Here is a 17,013-nt window from a genome sequence, read left to right on the forward strand (position 1 = left end):
ATTAGCTGGTGTTTGCCTGGTACTGACTCCTCTGTGAGTCAGAGAGTCTGTGCTCAGCAGAGTAGGTTTTAGCGGGGTATGCCAGAGTTAGCTTGTCATTAAGCTGCTTAGCACTTCTAAAATTGTACATGCCTGTTACCTTGCTCACAGTTCTTAAGGAAAGTGGTTTTAGATAGCACATGGAGTATACTGCTGGATATGCCAGTTTACAATGAGGTACAACAAATATCAAAACTTAATACATTTAAAATGAATGTAATACATTTTCTTGAGTAGACCGTGCTGAGAATACGATTGTGTAGGATAATGCTCTGTTTAAATAGATTAATTGGCTATACATTAAAACATACACACTAATGTTTTATATGATTTGCCTGGAATTGTTTTTAAATAACTACATTCTACGTTGTCATTATGCAATTTAATTTATAAAAACATTGTTGTGTTGTTATAAAGACTGGATAATCCTTTTACATTGTAGGTCTCAGGTCAAAACTTCAAGCCAAGGCAACAACAAAATCTCCTCTGACCAAAACTGCCCAAAAACCAGACACTGAAAAGACTAGCAGGTGAGCAACAAGCCTGTGATCCTCACACCTTTTCATTATATCTATTTCTTCCAGTTGATAGTCAATATTTGGTCCTTCATTGTTTTGCTACAGCCCCACTAATAAATCAAGCAAGACTAAGCCTACCACAACTAGCCGTGCGGTACCTGTAATTCCTGCATCCCGCTCAGATCCAAAGAGCAAGAGCACTGTGTCAGGCCTTTCAGAGAACCATGGTAAGAAACAGTCATGCTTCAGAATGAATCTGATGGTAAATGAACAGTAATGAGTTCAAGTATTTTCTGTTCCCTCTTTTAAACAGCTTCATCTAGACCTGACTCGGCCCTTAGCTCTAAAAAGTCTGCCTCCCCCAGAAAAGAGGTAGAGAAAGATATATCAAAACCTTCAACTATTAAGAAGACAACAAAGGCCATCTCTGAGTCAAGGCAGAGCATCAAAGCTTCCACGTCTTCCTCTAAGCAGTCGCTTGCTGCCCCAAACAAAACAGGACCTAAACAGAAGGCTCCAGAAACACTTCCAACAAAATCATCTCTAAAATCCTCAGGGGCAGTCAAAAACTCAACTCCTGCTGGCTCTAAAAAGCCAGGCACTGCTGCGAAAGATTCAATATCTAGCCCCAAACACTTAAAAAAGGTCACTCAGCAGAATTCAGCTTCTACCGAAGGTAAGACAAGAAGCAAGGAAGTAGTTGCATCTTGTCTAGAGAGTTCCAAAGTTCCTTTGTCCATGGAGCCGCATTCACTAGTCAGCACGGCTATATCAGACCAGCCAGAAGTGGCTTCCAAGGGTATGTCAGCAACTTCCACCAAGGTTCATGATATGGAGAAAAGCAGTGATCCAGTGAGTAAATTACGTAGCACAGAGGTAAAGACTGAGTCAGTAACTCCGGACATGCATACATATACTTCTGAACAGTGTGAGGTGAGCGGGAGTAAATTGCGAAAAGACCATGCCATTCCACCCCATACCACTGGATCAGACCGGGGCCTCAATTCCATGAACTCCTTAAAGGACTCAGATCTCCCTCTTGATACACCTTGCAGTCTAGGGAGCATTGAGACACCCCTAGAGGACTCGTGGAATGGGCTTCCTCCCCAAGTTAGCCCAGAGTCAGAGACTGGCAGTGCCACCACTTCTTCTGATGACATAAAGCCACGGTCAGAGGATTATGATGCTGGAGGCTCACAGGATGACGACTGTTGCTCTCATGAGCGTGACGCTTCAAAGTGTGGGACCATGCGTTGCCCTGACTTTCTAGGCCGCAGCAGCAGTGACACCAGCACACCTGAGGAGCTTAAAATGTACGAGAGTGGTGCTGGACTACGTGTGGAGGTACGGCTCAGAGGACGGGAGGCAGAGACTACAAGTGAAGAAGAGGTAGGGTGTCAAAGACCGCGATCGTGGATTAGAAAGGATGATGTGCCAGTGGAAGAGGAACCTTGTGAAATGGATTCCGCATTAAAAAACTTGAAGAGTGTACAGAACCAACTTTTCTCTACTGAGGAAGAAGAAGAGGAGGAGGAAGAAGAGGAAGAGACTGAGGATGAAAGATCGGAAGTTGAGGTGCTACCGAGAGGAATGGCTCCCCCACTTAACGAGCCACCTCCACAGTTCCAAGGTATTGTCAACCTTGCATTTGAAGATCCAGCAGACCAAGAGAATGAGCAAACAGAGTACCAGTCAGCTTCTAACTTCCGGCGCTCTGTTTTGCTCTCGGTGGATGAGTGTGAAGAGCTTGGATGCGAAGAAGGAGGTGCCCAGACTCCGACAAACCATTCAGGCGATGTCTTCGACAGTGAACCTCACAATTCTCAGACAGACTACTGCTCCCAGCAATCCACAAGCACAGCGATAGGAAACCAAATCTCTAACCACCGAGAAAATGAACGAGAGCCCAAACCTGTGGTATTCCTGACAGAGGTCCGGGGATCTCCACAGGAGGATTGTGCATATAATCAATCAGATGCTCCTGTGCAAGACAAAGACACCAGTGACGTTCCCGCTCAGGAGCGCCCTAGTCACCTGGACCTCCGGCTGGGAGAACAGTACGGCAATCTCCAGGCCAAACATAAAGACAGCCGGAAAGCTGACTTGCGGCTAGACTTACCAGAGCCGCAGTTGAATGCGAGCTCACCTGCACACTCTCCAGCAGGTAATGTATAATGCTAGAGCCCATCCCCCCTGACTGCAGTCTCAAAAACATTCACTCAGTTTCCCATCCTGACACATCCAACTCAAATTGTCAGACAGTTCTTTTTCAATGAGGTAAATCCAATGGAGTAAATCCTGGTAGTTCATTGATTTAGATAGTAGCACTCTACTGCCTCCCTTTTCCCCTTCACTTAATCATCTTCTTTAAACGTCCATTGTTTGCTAATACTTCAATAAGCTATACACACAACTAAAATGCCTTCTCTGAGGCGCTATAGTTACTCAACAAACAAGTTTACAAGCTTAATTTTTACAGTAAAATATCTATATGCCTGTGGTGTAGTATGCTGACCATCTGTTATGTGGTATGGCTGGGAAGTCTCAGTTGTACCCGTGCACTTAATTTATAGTCACCCAAGTCCTCAGTCATTTTTGTTTGTTTGTCATTATCCATACTGAATAGTACGCTTCTTCCTCATAGGCCAAGTCCTTTATACGTTGACTTTTCCATAAGCGATCTTTATGCAAAAGACAAGCACCAATGTGACTTGGCCTTCAAATATATAAATATATGCACAAACATACAGTGAGCTAAGCTTCCTTTTAATACTGCACATTAAGGACCACACCTTATACAGAGGCCATGATGCTTTGAATGTGTTAGATCTAGATGTTTTTTTGTACTCAATATTGATGTTGAGTGTTGCTCTTACTTTTCAAGACTCTGTCTGTTTAGTCATCCAAACCAGGGAATCTTGCATGCCAATGCTAGGCTTTGTTATTGATTTTGTTCAAATCCCATCTATGTTTGTATCCATCCTTGTGTGTTTGTTTTTTTTCTATTTGTTTTATTTCTCATTCACAATATATCACACCATTTCTAGTTCTGTAGTAGGTAATCAGTTTCTCAACTCTAGATTTTTGCGTTGTAGAATTCATATTATTCAATGCATTTCTGTAGAATTAGTAGGTTTTTTTTCTGTATGTTGTGTTTCTAGAAAACAATCTTCAAGGTCCTCCTTGTGTCTCTCTTTTTTCACACTTGTATACGTGTATTCCAGTCACTGTTAAAGGTTTTGCTTGAGTTTTATCTTTACAAGAAGCGTATCTTGAGTTTGCCAAGTAAAGCAATAAGCACTCTTTTGCCAGCATGTCCCTCATATTTTCTGTGTAGCTTTAAGTTAAAACTTAAGAAACAAACTAAAAAGCTCCAGTGCTTGCTTACGTTTCAATGTGTATATTTAAGAGAACAAATGCTCAGTTTGATCAGAACTAGGGAATTCATATCTTTTGTGTGTGAACAAAACTTAAGTTATGCTGGAGATGCAGCGGCTGGCAAAAATATGCCTTTTACTGTTATAGCACTTGTGAACAAAAGAGACACATTCAGTGTAGATTTTCCTCTGTGCATCACCTTTATGGCAGCTGTCCATCCTTATCCTAAATTCAGAAGTTGTACATGGAAAGTCAAGAGTTGCTCCATGGAAAACTTTGGATTTGCACATCTGCTTAATTGTAATGCATGTGTCATTTAATCAAATCTTGATTAATGACAATAGAAAAGTGATTACTGCCTAAGACAGAATATATTTTTTTCATCTGTTTAGTCTTTAAAATGATTCGTATATCAAGCTTGTCTTAACTGCTTCATGGAGGACACAGTTGCACTAGGGGTGATTCTGTACATCACGTGGAGCTAGAAACAACGCATGTCTTCAAGAAAATTGCTGTTTTTTTTTGTTGTTTTTTTTTAAGCCCACATACGGATAAAACACTTGGTCATTGTGCAGTATTGTCAATTATTTTTAGGGGACATTGATGGTTGTGACACATTGGATCAAACCTGCACACATGACCGGCGGTCGTCTAAAGCCCTGTCCCCCATTATTGAGATGGACCTGGGAGAAGCCCTCGAACAAAGCACGGATGCAGACAGGAGAAATGATCCCCAACAGGAGGAGTCACATTGGGATGGTAAAGGAGTAGAGACCGAGGAAGTGGACAATGAAGTCAGTAAGTTTGCAGAGAAAGACTGGAGTCTGCTTCGACAGCTTCTGTCTGACCAAGAATCCAATCTGGGCGTCATAAACTCAGTCCCAGAGGATTTAAACCTTGCACAGTACCTGATAAAGCAGACGCTGTCCTTGTCTCGAGACTGCTTGAATGAACAGGACTACTTGTATCATGAAAAAGACACATTTAAGCGCTGGGCCGAGCTTATTTCTCCACTGGAGGACTCCACCACCAGCATCACTGTGACCAGCTTCTCCCCTGAGGACGCTGCCTCTCCACAGGGCGAGTGGACTATCGTGGAGCTGGAAACGCATCACTGACGGCATCCTGAACTGGAATACAGCCAATGTTTTGATAGGACTCTTTGGATTACTGCATCCTTTCCTCCTTTCTGTGCTTCTTATTTGTTTGGGGGAGAAAGACGGATCAGTCGCAGCTTAAGTTGAGCGAAGTTACATGCCATTTTGTACTCATCGTACAGGTACTATATGAAGGACTGGAATAGTGACCTCAGTGCAGTTGTTTTGCATGTGGGCAATTTTCTAAGTTATATTGTTTACTTGATGGGTGTTGCTTGAATCTTTGTAGAATACCAAAAATGCATTTTCTTGTTGCTCTTTTTGTTCAAATGTTTTGAACAGAGTGTAGAGATTATGTTAGTGGTTCCGGTTTACATTTGTTGTATTAATAATAAAAGCCGTGTTGTTTGAATTGTGTTGCTTTTTTCATTGAAAGGTAGTAGATTGATACATGTTTAAATAGTTACTTTTAACTGCCTATATCTTTTCGAATAAAAAAACAATAATTTAGTCTATTTAAATGTTGTATAAATAATTATGCAAGTACATTTGACCAATTAAAAGCCGTGATTTACACATCTTGATTATAACTACTCATTAAAAGAGTATGGCAATGACCTTTTGTGTATTTATAACCAATTTTATTGTTGTTTTTTCACCCAATTTATCGAATCCAAAATCAATTGTCTACCTCCTTTAGTTAATGGGAATGAGTAGAAAGTAAATCTGCAGTTCCATTATTCTTTGAAATCAAATAAAAGCAGGGCTTAATACAGCCAAGATGGATCACTTGGATTTGACTAACAAAATTAACTGACATTTCAATAATGCTACACTTGTATTACCCTTACTACAGAAAACTTCATCTAACAACCTTACCTTTTCACTTCGAACATGAGAGTGGCATTTTAAGGCCTGCGTTCTGTAGGCCTATCTCTTGACAGGCTAAATCAGGACACTGGATTTTGAGGGGGGAAAAAGATGAGTCTGTTTTCCATTGCACAGATTAGCTGAAAGTGACAGATGAAACGCTGAAGGGAAAATCATTCTGTGTCCTTGCAGAGGAAAGTATCTTAAGAATACAATAAGCAAACACATAAGAGCAGAGCAGGCCATTCCAGGAGGTGTACAGTATTGTAGGCGGGGTTTTCCCCCATATCCAACAGTTCCAAACATTTTCGAATAGGCCTAGATATCCTGTTTACATAATCTTTAAATTCACTGAAATGTGTGTGGGAATTTAATTCTTATTCACTTCATTTGTTACACCACGTCAGCATTTTTAGGGCCAGCATCAAACTTCTGCAACTACACAGCTAATTACTCACAACATAATCAGGTCAGAGTAAGACATGCTGCAATGTCTCCCACCGAATTTGTTCATCTGCTTTTGTCTGGATGTGCATACGTTTGCAAAAACACTGCTGGAAAAAAACGGGACACGGTTCTTCAGGCAGATCTTTAGCTTCCTGTAAATAGACAAACCTTTATCAAGGAGGTCTGGTACCTGCAGAAGAATATATGTTAGCATTCTTATTCACTTTTTAGACTCGCAGATTATTATTTCAAACATTTAATGTTTTAAACGGGTTCATTTTAAAATTACCAATACATTTAGCGAGTTATTTTCTCGTGGTCTTATCTATCTCTGTCTCCACCTAGTGGAGTTATTTTCTACTAACAGTTAAAGAGGAAGACCACCAGAATGGCAGCCATATAGTTTGAGGGGAAAAAATGCTCTGAATATACACTGGCAATGGGAAAGTAAATGTGCTTAACCAAAATCTAGTTTAATAACTCAAAACAAAGTTATCATGTTAGGAGATCCATGGAGACCTTCCCATGTATTTTTTGCAAGGTACTTTTTTAGAAGAATATCAGAATGTTAAAAATGCTTTTGACGAGAAAAGCAGAGATTATTCAGTCACAGTGGATTCGGTGTTCATACCACTGATTGTACACGAATAGAATTTGAAGTGCCACTCATATACGGTAGCCTAACGTTTAATTATTTTCTCCTGCAAGAACGTACACTTAATGTAATGTAATGACAACTCCTTAATATGACAATGAGACAGAGCCCATTAGAGGCCGCAACCAGGAGCAACTGTGGAGGCTGATGGTGCAAGTTACATAATCTCCATCTCATCTGTTCTCTTGTAAAACACAGTAATCCTCTTTAAGACTGCGACACCCGCTGCCGTTTGGCTAAACCCATTTGTCTTTTTAATTGCAAGTGAAGTTTCTGAAGCCCACATTGTTTCGCTGTCAGGAGGAATTCAGTCTGAAGCAGATGGAGTGAAGATGCAGCAGCTGCAGTCTAGAGCTTGAGAAGAATCAAGTGAACATCCTTATTTATTCCTCATTTCCGGTGTGAGAAATAGTCACTTTCTTTCAGAAATTTCAGGAAATGCCACAATAATAAGCCAGCCCATAAAGCATTCGAGTTCTTTCTAAGAATCAGTGTTCAGCTGTGATGTTGACAAGGATGAGAAATTTCTAAAGGTGTTAGGTGCAATGGAGAGACTTTCATATGTTGGACACACATTTGTCAGTATCAATTTAAAACTCTAAGATGATATATATTTGCCTTAAACCTTTTTTTCGTCTATTTCGTTTACAACATCTCAAAATATTTTGCCTTGTATGTGCAGCCACTTTTAACCAGAACTTGATATATCAGTATTATCAGAGTTAATAAAGGCAGCTTTTTACATGAAAAGCACAAGCCTGAGGCCCTGAGGCCCTGAGTCTATATTTGCCTATTTTCCTTTAATCGGTAGATCTCTTTTGTGATGGCATAATACTCCCAGTGTTCAGCTGAAAAGTCAAGTGTGAGTTCAGTGGGTGTAACAATGAATCGATTTGTTTATTGGTTCACTTGCTCAACATTTTCTTAGGTTATGAACAACAATAACAATATCATCACCCATGAGGGAATTAGTCTGAATGGTTATGCGGCTTTAAAGGTAAATCTGTGTCCATGTGTGTTTGAGTCACATGAGCCACAAGCACACAGACAATTGCAGTTCATATCAGAAACAGAAATCCAAAATAACCCACAGCTCTGGCAGGCCTGAAATCATTTGAATATTTTAGTCAAATGATGCATATTTGTGCATATTTTAAATGAAGGTATTGTGTGTGTGTGTGGTCCAGGTAAACCTTATATTATGTGGACAAAATCTCCCCACAAATATGTCAATATCTGATATCCTTGTCCGTGTGGGGACATTTTTTATTCCGCACGAGGAAAACAGCTTATAAATCATGTTTTTTGAAAATTTAAAAATACTGACAGTTTTCTGTGATGGGTAGGTGTAGGGGGATATAATATACAGTTTGTACAGTATAAAAATTATGTCTATGGAAAGTCCCCTTAAAATATGAAAACCCAACGTGTGTGTGTAATAAAAGTATTAAATATCAATTTGTTTAATAAAATGACTTATTCTTTCATTCATTTATTTGTATATAAATAAATTAATATAATATCCTTATTTTGGATAATAAATGAGATCACAGGTAAAACCCAACATTGTTCACATTTTGTTGGAATTTCAAAACAAGAAATGTCAAATTTACTTGCCTGATTTTAGTATTATATTAGTGTAATATTTTGAGTTTTTATTGTAATTTTTTAGTCATTTTGTTTTTTTGCTTTTTGTCATTTATAATGTTTCGGTAACACTTGTTTTTACAGTGTCCTTGTTACATATTTTACATGTACTACAGTAAATTTATGCATAATTTCATGCAACTAACCCTCAACCAAACCCTAATCCTATAGTAGGTACATGTAGTTAATTAATATTACTCAGTACTTAAATATATAATTGTACGTGAAAACGTGAATAAACACAACTTTTACATTCACATTACCAAAAGCATGGGAAAGCTCCACAATCTAAAGATCCCTGAATCATGCTTATTAGACTGTACTATTCAGCAGTTACTTAAGTAATTAAGCCTATAAAGTGCTCATGCTGTCCCAGATATTGAAACTCTTGTCCCAGCATGTGAGAAGGACACCCATCCTTTGTCTCCTGCTGGCCATGCATGCTAGCAACAGTCTTCGTGATTCATCACAAGACTGTTCCATTACTAAGTGACTGCACTGTCCTCAATAAGAGATCGAACATGGAAAGAAGCAATCTTGACAGAACCAGGGCTTTTTTGAGAAATGGCCTATGGTTAAGACATTTTTTGTATAATTGACATGAAAACCTACTGTGTTCTGTGCTGTGGTACCCTCGGGTAGATGAGAGAGTCTTAGCCCTATCATACACCCGGGGCAATGTGAGGCCAGGCACAACGCAAGTGTTTTTTGCTAGTTTCAGCCTGACACAGTTATCATTTTCACATCCAGCGCCCATCTGTTTGCCCATGGGCGTGCTGGTCTGAAAACGAGTTGTGTTCAGGCGCATTATTGGCGCATTGCTATTTTAAGGCAACAGAAAACGACTGCGCCATTGACCAACAAAAACCTGGTCTAAAGTCAATAACGCAGTATTTTTTGTGTTATTTAAAGGGTGTGTTTGTAATATGCACCTAAAGGTGGTTGCACAATCCGTGTACATTTACATTTATTTACATTTTTCAGACACTTTTATCCAAAGCGACTTACGTTGCATTCAAGGTACACATTTGAGATTTTGTCAGTTCTTCCTTTCCCTGGGAATCGAGCCCATGACCTTGGCGTTGCTAGCGCCACGCTCTACTGTTTGAGCTACAGGAAAAGCGTGTACACTCTGCTTATTACACACACAGGGACGCACAGCAGCACACAAACATTTTTAAATATTAAAAATAAAAGGATTCCTTTCTGGAGAAGCGTTCAGTCTTTACGCTCGCAAGTTCCGGCAGTGAATCTGCCATGGTGCAAGCGCAACTGGCTTTTAAAGGGAATGGGAGATGAGACTCTGATTGGTTTATTGCATGTTATGCCCACACCCATGACTCATTAAGAGACAAGGTACAACCCTTTTGGTTGGCACAGACCGTTTTTTCTTTCTTTTTTCGTTGTTTAAAGTGGATTCGGATTAAGACCATGCGCTCAGATTGTTAGAATAGGGCCCTTAAAGTCCTTAAGTGTGTTCAGATCTTCATAAGTTATGTGAGAGACACACCTGCACTGTATTTTTAAACAAAATCCTCATTAAATTATGATCATTTTTCTTGGGAACTTAAAAAAAACAACAAAAGGCCTGATTTTTCTTTGGTCCATGATGTCTGACAGGCATGTCTGATGTCATGATTTTACCAAGTTAGACACGTTCCTGGGTCAACATATTTGTTGATCCTGGAACAACATTCCTGTCCAAAACCCTACCCATAAGTTATCCCTAGAACCAGAGGGAAATGATAGGTGTAGAAGCACCTAACCCTGGTTGCAAGCCTAAACTTGACATAAACTGTAAACTTGTCCCTCAAATCTGATTGGTTGATTGGAATGTTGATCCAGGAACATGCTGCACATTTGATGAAGTCATGTTCTGCAGCAGTCTGACAGCACATACCTAGGGCCCTATTTTGACAATCTAAGAGCATGATCTGAAGCGCAATGGGACAGGTGCTCTTCGGGCGTGTCCGAATCCACTTTTGCTAGTTTAAGGACGGTGCACCCAGTGCATGGTCCAAAATAGTTATCCCTATTCTCTTAATGAGTAATGGGTGTGTAAACGTGCAATAAACCAATTAGAGTCTAATCTCCCATTTCCTTTTAAAAGCCAGTTGCGCTCGCGCCATGGCGGATTGCCAATTACATGGCATGGCTTCTGCCTGTCCAATGACGCCTGCTTGCTCGTCATTACTGCAAATAGGTAGGCTAATTCTGAAACATGCAATGACTATCCATTATGACATGTAGGCATTTTATCTTTATGTACAATAATAACAATTTACATTTAAATCCTTTCATTTTTCATTTTTAAAAATGTTTGTGTGCTGCTGCGTGTCCCTGTGTGTGTAATAAGCAGAGTGTACACGCGTTGTGGACCCGCCTATAGGCGCATATTAATAATACGCTCTTTAAATAACAAACAAATATTGTGCCAGTCTATTTCAGTTGCCTAAAAATAGCAACGTGCCAACAATGCGCCTGAACACACCTCGTTTTCAGTCCAGCACGCCCATGGGCGCACAAATGCATGGGCACAAATGCACTTGCTATTTAAACAACGTGGCACTATACGTGAAAATGAACTGCGTCAGGCTGCAAAAAATACTTGCCTGGCACCGCATTGCGCCAGGTGTATGATAGGGCCCCTAGAGTTTATCAATGAACGGTAGAGGAAGAAATGTGTTCGAAAGCAGATAAAGAAGTGCAGTGCAAGCACATCACATGTCAATCACTGAGGCAATGTGTTAGTTATGTAAAAAATGACTTTTAACTGGAGCATTTATTGACCAAAAGTGTTTTGAATGTTCCATTCGCTTTTAATGAGCTCCTCAGAATGCCTTGTATTGTCCGTCAGTGTCTGATGAAGTGTAAAAGGCCGAGTTGCTGAAGGCTGTGAATCAGGCTGGTCTCATGACTGCCACAACTCTCTATTCACTCTTTGTTTGTTTGCCTGCTGGCTAAATGTGATCTCGATAACAAGTATAAAAGAACTCAATCTTCTCCTTCCTATCAAAGTGAATACTTACAAGTTACAGAACTGCTGTGGATGATACAGAAGACGTATGAACTAAAAGATAGGAAAAATAGGCAAGCACTAGAAAATAAAATGCAATGGGAAACTCACAGAAAACAGAATGACAAGGTGGTGTTTGGTTTAACATCATAGCTTTGTCTTTCTTGAATGATTTTGTGCAAATTAGAAGGAACATTTGAGCTTAAATCCATCTGGAGTCTCCTTGTTACTAGCATTGTAGAGCGTTTGACCGTGTGCTGCTTTTGTACACTGGTCACTAACAGAGAAGATGAGTAAGTGTAAGAAAGAGTTGAGTGAGAGAGAGAAAGAACGGTTGCTCATCCGCAGGGCCAGTGGAGCCAACGCCTCTCAGCTGGCTCATATGGAAAAGATGCTACAAGAAACCAAAGGCCTGCTGGAGAAGAAGACAGAGACGGATCCAGAAAGCAACGCCTGTGGTGACACTATGGGTATGTATATTTGAACTATCTTCAAATTGAATGCCTGAATGTGGGGCTTGCATTAAGTATCCTTAAAACAAGATACATTTCTTGGGATATATATATATATATGTATATATATATATCACCAGAGATATCTAAACATTCGTAAATCAAGATAAAATTTCAACATTATAAAATAATGTAAAGACTTGTTTTAAAAGAATATATCTCTAATTCATTGTTCTTACCCAATTTACTTTTTTCTCTTTTTAAACATAAAACTTTTAAACACAATGTGTCTTAAACATTTTCTTTAAATAAGACAAAAATGTAAATAAGAAAATCAAATCCAAAACATGTTCTATCAAAACCTCAACAGTTGTAAGTTCGAATGTCTAATATCTATATTTATGTTACTTCTTATGTACATTACACTCTAAAAAAATGCTGGGTTAAAAACAATTGGGTTGTTTTAACCCAGCAATTGGGTTGTTTTAAGCAAACATTTAACCCAACCGCTGGGTTAAAACGACCCATTCACTGGGTTAAAACAACCCAATTGCTGGGTTAGTCCATTTTCAACCCAAGTTTTTAAACCAGCATTTTTAGAGTGTAGTTTTAGGTATGTTTAGATATTTTAACTAGAAAACAAGATATTATTTTAGTATATTATTAAAAAAAATATTGCATTCTCCTCTTTTTAATACCCAACTAACAGGGACCATTCTCAGAACTTTGGCTAACATTCTCACAAGGTTCTGTCAAAGTTACGATAAAACTTTGTTCCAATAATGTTAATGGAATGTTTGTTCAAACTTATCTGGTCTTTTTTAATGTGCCCAAAATGTTAACACAAAAACGTTATTTACACATTGTTCATGGAAGCTTTAGACTTTGTTTTTAGCTTTAAAATGATACTAAGTAAAAGTAACTTTCCCATGATGTTTGGAAAATGATAAAATGGAATGTTCCATTAATGTTCGTACAACCAAGAAAAATAATTGTTTTAAAGTCGTCATGAAACAGTTGAAATAGTAGCCTTTTTTCATCCATATTGTGATGTATTGGTTAATATTGGAATTGATTGGATCGCTGGATCGTTGTGGTTTGCTATTGGTCAATCTCATGTGAGTGACCAATGAGTGAGGTTGTCCTGCCCTCATGCCAACACGTCACCATAGAATCGAAGAGATGTTGCTGCAAGATTGAGGGGACATTCCAATAATCCATAAAAATAAGAATTGTCCGTTTTGATTTCATGGTGACTTTAATAAACAGGACATATAGCTTCTTAGCTGAGTAGGCTGTATTTCATGATTTTCAGTTTGACAAATGAAAACTGGACATTTTTATAGCTTCTTAGCTGAGTAGGCTGTATTTCATGATTTTCAGTTTGACAAATGAATGTGAATTCAATCTGACTCTTGTGATTTTGTTCTGGTCTTAGTATCTGATCTGGAGCAGAAGGTCCAGCGCAGTAAGCGGGACCGCCGTAATTCCCTCCATCGCACACAGCTGCTGGAGAGTCAGATGAAGACGGTTCGCGGCGAGCTTGTTGGCACGCTGGACCACCTGGAGGAGCTGCGCAACATATTGCGCCGCTCGCAGCAGAAATCAGAAGAGCGGGATGCTGCCATGCAAAAACTTGCTGCAGGGCTGAGGTGAGACACCACCTTCAGTTCATCTCATCGTGAAGACACAACTGTTCATCTGAAATATTTGTTTGACTGCACATCCAGAATGGCATAATCTTTCACATTGGCTCACACATTCCTTTACAACCAGATGCTGTTGTAATGTCTCTTTTAAACAATTAAATCATGCCACAATTATTTAAAGTGCATGTGTTTACCCTGTAAAGATAGACACAGTTCTGACATCCTGTTTTTACTGAAATGCCCCCTTAAGCCATAATTTATCATTTAAGTATATAGACATCCACTGAATGACTTGTCAACTTGTCAAATAAATTTCACACCCTGTCACTTTTGACACCGATTTACTGTATGATGGTTTCTGGAAAGTACTTTTTGTTTTGGTTTATGTCTTCACATGATTTGTTTTGTAAGACAACAGATTGTGTAGGCTACAATGTCTTATAGCAATGAGTTGTTTTATATGTGGAATGAGCAAAGTGAGTCCCGCATTTCTTGATATGAATACTTTAGTCACCTATATTCATAGCTGCTTTTGCCTTTTTATTTCTTATAAGGTTTGAACTTTTACATGATCTGCGGTGTTACAGTAGCATACATGCTGTATCAACGTTATTAATCACCATTTCAGTAATGCAAGTAAACTTTAAAGATGTGTGTTTATGATTTTGTTCATTAAAATATTGATATGTCCTCCAGATTGTACTTTATGAAAAGAAAACAGAAACATTGTATCCATTTCAGTTGAGGATTTCCTCCCCATATCCTAAAGATCACTTTTTCATGTTGCTTTCAGGGGCTTTAGTATAAGATTCAATCCTAAATCTACTTTTCAGATCCTCTGCTTTGACTGAAGTTCTCTCATACTTTATGGCCTCATTCCACTCTTGCTAGCGAGACACCACTGACCTGTCCTCACTTCACCTTGTGTTAAAAGATTAATGGTACTTTTGCCCTCATTAAAAATGTTTTACACGTTTACTTTTTGTAAAATATGTTTACAATCGAATACACTCGCTTGTAATGAAGTTGCCAGTCATTGCTTCAGTCATCAGTTGCTTAATACATTTTGTACAGAGCGGGCAACCTCATGGGGGTCGACATGTTGAGACCAGCAACACCACTGAATTTATCTCAGGGGTTTCTTGTGACTAAACACCTTTGCTCGTGTACTGAATTAATATTGGTTGACTTTGAAAAGTACATTTCTGGTGTTGGTATCTGAAAACTGCTGCTTTTGCCTGATACAGCCACACCAATAGATGTCAGTAAACATCCAAGTAGATTGCCACATCTCTCAGGGCAATGTAAACAAACAAAAAATGCTGAGTGTATACCATTAAGCCAAGATTACTTTATCACACATAGGCCTGGTTTCACAGACAAGGTTTAGATTAAGCCAGGATTAAACCTTAGTTCAATTAGGACATTTAAGTAGCTTTTATAATGTGCCTTAGGGGAAAAAAACAAACATTACTGGTGTGCATCTTGAGACATAACAATGGCACTGACATATTTTAACGTATATCAGTGCAAGTTGCTTACAGTTAAAACAGCTCAAGCATGCATTTTAGTCAATAGTTTTAGGCAATAGTTTAAAGCCCATAACAAATAAATCCCAAAAATCCCTAAATGTGACCCAAACCCTATATGACACTAAACCCCAAACATTTCCTATACATTCTAAAATTAAATGTATGAATGGAAATTAAATTAAAATAATAGTATTGTGGCCATGTTGTATACTAATCTGTTCCCTCATTTTAATTTGGTTAAATTGTGGTCATGATAAAAAAATTGAACAAATTGTGATGATTTAACTAAAATAAGGGTATTCTTCATTTGTGGCCGCCACAATATCTTGTTTTCCCCACCGCTGCATATAAAAACTGATTTAGATGGTTGTTTTCTCTTTTTTGTAACAACAGAAATGGTCTATCTTCCTCACAGGGGCAAGAAAACATTTTCTTGTAGTGTATTAACTCTTTCCCCGCCAGCGTTTGTCAGCCACCGCCAACATTTTTAATAATTTTCACAAAAATGTAATGGCCCCCAGAATATTTTGTTGTATGAATATTTGAACATGCAATATCAAAAGGGAGAACAGCCTCTGCTTAAAAAATAAATACAAAATAAAGTTTTATTCATGCATTCTTTTTTTATCAAAAGAGCAACTAGTAAAAAAGCAAGTGTTTTATAAAAAAGTTACATTTTGGACAAAACGCTGAGAAAATCGCATAATAAGTGATGCTTTTATCTCTTGTTTCTGCTCCTTTTTTGACTGTGTTTTGACCCGGAGATTCTCTGCTCTTTTAGAAGATACGTAATAGCGCCCCCTACCGTGTAACAGTGAAAATTCGGTCAAGTGGGGAAGCGTTGATATCTCATAAATGACGGACAATTCCTTCAATAGAGGGGGAGGAGTTAAAGGGTTAGTTCACCCAAAAATGAAAATTCTGCGGAAAAACAACAAAAATAATGACTTTATTCCAATATTATTGTTGTTCAATTTGAGCCTCTGACGAGAGTTTGCGGGAGTGCCACGACGCATGCGCGAGAACTGAGATTACGGCGTTCTTCTTCTACTACTACTTGTTACTGGCTGCTCACTCTTTCGGAGTAGGGTTAATCCTCAGTTCTCGCGCATGCGTCGTGGCACTCCCGCGAACTCTCGTCAGAGGCTCAAATTGAACAACAATAATATTGGAATAAAGTCGTTATTTTTGTTGTTTTTCCGCTCAAAAAGTATTTTCGTCGCATGATAGACTTAATACAGAGCCACTGTAGTCATTTGGACTCCTTAAATGACGTTTTACTTACTATTCTGGGCCATCAAGTTTCATTCCCTCTGAAAGCCTATGGAGGAGTGAGACAGCTCTCAGATTTCATCAAAAATATACTAAATTATGTTCCGAAGATGAACGAAGGTCTTACATGGTTGGAACAACATGAGGGTGAGTAATTACTGACAGAATTTTCATTTTTGGGTGAACTAACCCTTTAAGTATTGATGTCACTAGTCACTACAAAACATTTTCTTGTAGAGAAATCAATAAAGCCCTATGAAATTCTGAACACTCTCTTATGACACGGGAAAGATTCATTAATGGAGTTTTAAGCTGTAGCTGCAAGACTCGAGGACAGAAGGTGGTCAATAACTGCACCCAGAAAGGGAGCTTTTAAATCAAATAAGAAAAATTAATGAATCCAAGGCATGTTCTCAAGACTCAACAGTTCTAAGATATATT

General features: G+C 38.8%; 2 protein-coding genes across 2 annotated transcripts in view; both read left to right on the plus strand.

The window, feature by feature from the left end:
- The window catches only part of btbd8 (BTB domain containing 8), a 44,451-nt gene extending 39,009 nt beyond the window's left edge, over positions 1 to 5,442 (plus strand). The window contains exons 16-19 of the mRNA XM_079841265.1: positions 482 to 569; positions 663 to 784; positions 871 to 2,721; positions 4,530 to 5,442. Coding sequence (XP_079697391.1) covers positions 482 to 569; positions 663 to 784; positions 871 to 2,721; positions 4,530 to 5,053 — 2,585 coding nt within the window. The 3' untranslated portion in view covers positions 5,054 to 5,442. The remainder of the gene's footprint in view (positions 1 to 481; positions 570 to 662; positions 785 to 870; positions 2,722 to 4,529) is intronic.
- A 6,223-nt stretch (positions 5,443 to 11,665) lies between these two features.
- Positions 11,666 to 15,881, plus strand: LOC307140425 (uncharacterized protein). The gene is made up of 2 exons (XM_079839967.1): positions 11,666 to 12,137; positions 13,558 to 15,881. The coding sequence occupies exons 1-2, from the start codon at positions 11,957 to 11,959 to the stop codon at positions 13,773 to 13,775; spliced, it is 399 nt and encodes a 132-aa protein (XP_079696093.1). The 5' UTR covers positions 11,666 to 11,956; the 3' UTR covers positions 13,776 to 15,881.
- Positions 15,882 to 17,013: the final 1,132 nt, after the last annotated feature.

The sequence above is a fragment of the Gobio gobio genome (assembly GCF_949357685.1).
Source record: "Gobio gobio genome assembly, chromosome: 17".
In the NCBI taxonomy this organism is placed as follows: domain Eukaryota; kingdom Metazoa; phylum Chordata; class Actinopteri; order Cypriniformes; family Gobionidae; genus Gobio; species Gobio gobio.